This window comes from Anabrus simplex, chromosome 9 (assembly GCF_040414725.1).
Source record: "Anabrus simplex isolate iqAnaSimp1 chromosome 9, ASM4041472v1, whole genome shotgun sequence".
NCBI lineage: Eukaryota > Metazoa > Arthropoda > Insecta > Orthoptera > Tettigoniidae > Anabrus > Anabrus simplex.
Window position 1 is genome coordinate 66,737,767 of NC_090273.1, and position 5,084 is coordinate 66,742,850.

General features: G+C 40.3%; 1 protein-coding gene across 1 annotated transcript; it reads left to right on the plus strand.

The window, feature by feature from the left end:
* The first annotated feature begins 272 nt into the window (after positions 1–272).
* On the plus strand, positions 273–1,591 carry Naxe (NAD(P)HX epimerase). The gene has a single exon (XM_067154113.2). The coding sequence runs from the start codon at positions 442–444 to the stop codon at positions 1,231–1,233; it is 792 nt and encodes a 263-aa protein (XP_067010214.1). The 5' UTR covers positions 273–441; the 3' UTR covers positions 1,234–1,591.
* Positions 1,592–5,084: the final 3,493 nt, after the last annotated feature.

Sequence of the window (5,084 nt, forward strand, 5' to 3'; positions counted from 1 at the left end):
CCACTGATATTTGAATTTAGCACGAATTTCCAGGTCACGCCACTAGGAGCGTCACTTGCGAATTGTTTCCCATTTGATCAAGGATAAATGAAGAAGTGTCGCGTATTGTCTCTTTTGTATTTGATACTACCGCGGCCGTGGTAAGAAAATATAGCAAAAATCGAGATTTAATTTAATTTCCATAGATTAACAGGTAAATCTACGGGAAATTTGATATATGGAGGTTGGGTCCTGTAAAAAAAAAAGGTGCCCATTAAACTTTCAAGTAGAAGTAGAAGAAGAAGAGTACTGTATACTGTACTTGGAAATATTTACGTTCATTTTGAGGTTATGTATAAACTGTTCCTTGTTTGAAAACACTTTGAAGCAGAATACTTCAGTATCGAGGAATTGTTTTATTATATCCTTTTGACTTTGCTGCTTTGAATCGGAAGTGATTGTATGACGTTTGTGTCGGTGTTTAGAAGTCGCTCCATAAAGCAAATAACTACCGGAATTACCATCTTATCGAAGCGCAGGTATTCTCAAAAAAGCATGGTGAAATACTTGAATCAGGAAGAGGCTATAAATATAGATCTGGAACTGTTCAACGAGTACCAGTATAGTGTAGACCAGCTCATGGAATTGGCTGGGCTTAGTTGTGCTGTGTCCATTGCTAAATGCTATCCCTTAAAGCAACTTACAAACAGGACTGTCGTCGTCTGTTGTGGGCCAGGTAACAACGGTGGTGATGGTCTTGTGTGTGCAAGGCACTTGAAATTGTTCGGATATTGTCCGTCCATATTTTACCCTAAGAGAACGGACAAACCTCTGTACAAAAACTTGACTGTTCAGTGTTTGTCAATGGATATACCATTGCTCGATACGATGCCATCAGTCCAAGAACTTGATGAAGACTGTGGCTTGGTTGTTGATGCCTTGTTTGGATTTAGCTTTAAGCCACCAGTTCGACCAGATTTTGCTGCTGTTTTGGAAACTTTGGAGAAAACCAAGGCACCAGTGTGCAGTGTTGATATTCCTAGTGGTTGGAACGTGGAAACTGGGCCTCCTTCAAGTGGTGCAATCAAACCTGAATTGCTCATATCTCTTACAGCTCCTAAAAAGTGTGCTGAAAACTTTGAAGGGAAATTTCACTATTTAGGTGGACGTTTTGTTCCACCAGCATTAGAAAAGAAATATGGTCTGAATCTGCCAGAATACCCAGGTACAGAATGCTGCGTACAACTGAAGTAGGCCTAAATAAAAATATTTTTCAGGAATTGAGATCTCAGCATAAAGTTCTGTATCATTGTATGTGGTTAGGCCTATATGTTTAGTAGGTAACTTACTTCCATCATAGCTGAGTTCACTTCTACTCTACATAACCATGAGAATTATGATGTTTTGTTTAAAAACAGGTATGAGAATGTGGTTGACAGTTGGTAAAATGAATGAATTAAAGCTGTGATAATGCATGTTTGTAAAAATATTTCAAGTTTCATTAATTCATTATTCACTGTGGAATTGGTTGGATATTGTTATTTCAGTCATGGTGTGACTAGAGTGGATGCAATAGGTCCTAAATTAAATTAAAATAATTTGTTTCTGAGAATGAAGCAATTTCTGGTTGCCAAGGTCAATCCACACAAGATTTGGTAGTAAAAGTTAAAGAATGAAGCACACTCCCCAGCCCACACATACTGCTGTATAATGATCATTTGTTTTTAGGGACATACCAAGTTCATAGGCACTGCTATCAATTGAGGATTTGTTTGGTTCCTAGATTAATTTATCACCAAATTTACTTCTAGTATGCCAAGCAAAGAAACCTAAGGAATTAGTCAGCACTAAACTGCTGGAGCCACTCAGCCCATCTTAAAACATTGTTTTAATGAATTGAAAGTGCACTGACTTATCAATCTAGAGAACTAGCATTTCATACCAGTGTAGCAATGGGTTCATCAGTTAGAATGCCACACCTTCCCACGATAAGCTAGTAAACTGTTCAGTTACCATTGTAAGTTTCTGATCACACTCCATGATGTGACAGTGCTTTGGAAGGAGAAATATGACATTTGAAGGGAAGGAGTGGCATTCCAATTGACGAGCCCACTGCTGCAGTGGGACGAAATGCTGGTTTTCTAGATTGAGAAGTCTACACTATATTCCTAATCGGTGGTAATCAAATGGTGATTTCTAGTGCGGAAACTTAATTTTGTAGCCTATTTAAAACTATGGTATTTTGTCAAATCTGATAAACACACCGAGCAAGTTAGCCGTGCGGTTAGGGACACACAGCTGTGAGCTTGCGTTCGGGAGATAGTGGGTATGAACCCCACTCTCGCTTCCTTCCCACTCCTACCCTTTTCCTATCCCATTGTCACCATAAGACCTATCTGTGTCAGTGCGACATAAAGCAAATTGTCTAATGCACACTTTCTGCAGCCAAATTTAGTCTCCTAAATCGAGGTGCAGATTAATAATAGTAATTAATGTTATTTGCTTTACGTCCCACTAACTACATTTTACAGTTTTCGAAGACGCCAAGGTGCCGGAATTTAGTCCCGCAGGAGTTCTTTTACGTGCCAATAAATCTACCAACACAAGGCTGACATATTTGAGCACCTTCAAATACCACCGGACTGAGCCAGGATCAAACCTGCCAAGTTGGGGTCAGGAGGCCAGCGCCTCAACCAATAATGTAGGCTATTTTTGAAGGCATTTTTTATAATAAAAGCTTCATTGTGACTTAATCAAGAAATGGAAGATTAAAAGAGAAAGGTTTCATATAAAGTGAGCTTCAAACGAAAGAGAGAGAGAGAGAGTGTGTGTGTGTGTGGGGAGGGTTATGCAGAAACCCATGGAAATGGTCAAGCAGCAAGAAATTCAATGTAGTCTGCAAAAGGAAGACTTCTTGAGGTGGACGAAGAGGTTTTGAAATTTGTAGCAGAAAGGAGGGGAGGAAATTGTAACTCAAAGTCATTGTCATAAAAAGTCATGTTGATGTACCGATGATGTAACACTAGGAAGTCCATAAATGGAATTCATTATTGTATACAGTAAAGTTAAATTTTTCAGCTGTGCATTAAACGCAACCAAACTTTTTTCAAGCCTTTCAGAATTGGGGTGTGCATTAGATTCATGTGAACACAGTGTGTTGATGACTAGGGGACAGAGGACTGGGGAGAAGTACAAGGAGCGTACTATATTGTTTTATACTTTATTTTTTGTACGTCCGGGTATGGTTGACATTTCACTTTTGAAGGTGATGACGTATAACTAGTGTCTTGTTCCACCGTTTGGTAGCAGCACGCGCACAGTGACCAACGAATGCACTCGTCATAGCCATTTCATAACAACACTGTCAGCGTAGGAGCGGACATCATGGAAAGCAACTGTTAGGGACAGCGCTGTACGACTTGGTTCCTATGGAAAGAAAGCGTGACCGCTGCAGAAATTCATTAGCACTTGGTGGCAGTCCGTGGATAACATGCGCCGTCACGGAAAACAGTTTACAACGGGGTGGAAGGTTGGAAAACCGGGCGCACATTGGTGGAGAAGGGAACCAGTTCTGGAAGGAATGTGACAGTGTCAACACCAGTCAACATTGCCCGGGTCAAACAGGCCATTCAAGGAAACAAATGCATCACATTTACGGAAATGGAGGCAGCCACGGAAATTAGCCAAAACACCCTGCAACGGAACGTGCACGGCCACTTACAGTTGGGGAAGGTGTCATCCACGTGGGTGCCTAGACTCTTGTCTCGTCGCCATAAGACCTATCTGTGTCGGTGCGACGTAAAGCCCCTAGCAAAAACAAAAAAAAAAAAAAACTCTTTGTCTGCAGACAAAAAAGCAGAGGCATGTGGATGTGTGCAGAGAACTTTTGCAACTAGCTGACGTAGAACTGGACAAAGCTGTCAAGGCATGTGTACGCAGCACTCCGAAAGAATGGTTTCAGGAAGGTCTGGAGAGACTGATACATCGATGGGAAAATTGCATACAGTTACAAGGAAATTATGTTGAGAAGGTGGCCGTAACAACCGATGTGTAATGTACTTCAGTTGGGTAGAAAAAAAAAAAAAAGTAAAGTGTAAAACAATATAGTACACCCTTCGTATAACAAGATGCAGTTTGTCTCCACAAGTAAGTTAGATACTTATAAGTACGTGGGCGTATGGTGTCTCAGAGTATGACACAAGAGATCAATTAACCCATTAGTGCATAAAGTTAATTTTTTGTGTTTATTTCATCTACACGTTTCCACTCTTAATAAAATTGCAGGAACATGTTCCAACATCAGAAAGTTCATACAAGTGATAGTTTTATTCACACAGGCCATCCGATATATCGGACACTATGCACTCAGGTCAGTACAACAATACTAGTTACTCAGCATTATATTGTACAATAATGTTGCAAGTTAGGTAGTGTTAGAGAGTTGGATTATCTTATCCAATATACACTGTAAAGTAGATCTACAATTCCACTAAATACTTGTCACAATACTGTATGCGCTATTTATGATTATGTATTTACTGATTATGATATCCACAGAAGCATTTCAGGTGAAGTCCAATCTGGTCAAGCTGATCCACTCTTCGGATGCCACTATAGGACTTGAACAGCTTTCATTGCGGTACAGACACTTTTCATATTTGTTTACACCGGACCACCTTGATGCACTGCTTATCTCTGTTTATAGTTCGTACCAGCAGTGGCAACACTGTTGTCATTCCAGTGCACCAGCAATGCATCACCAAAACTCCTGCAGTCGTATGATCCCCTTCGTTTTCCCGTCTGCCTTTCTTTAAAGGAGGCACTTCTCTGTCTGGTTTTCTTGAAATGTCCCTGTTGCACTTATTCCCTTTGAAGCCAGATGGCTTACCAATTTCAGGAATGTAAAGTAGTTGTCAAAGAATATTGTATGCCCCATGTTTGATGCAGTTCCACCTGCATCAATGAGAGGCAGGACTTTACTTCCTCCCAAGTCCAAATTATTTCAGCCTTTCATTTTACACTGCTATATACACTTGGAAAGGTGGAAGGTATCCTATAGCCACTGGCAGAGAAAGAAGTCTAACAGAATTTCACAATTTTGCACA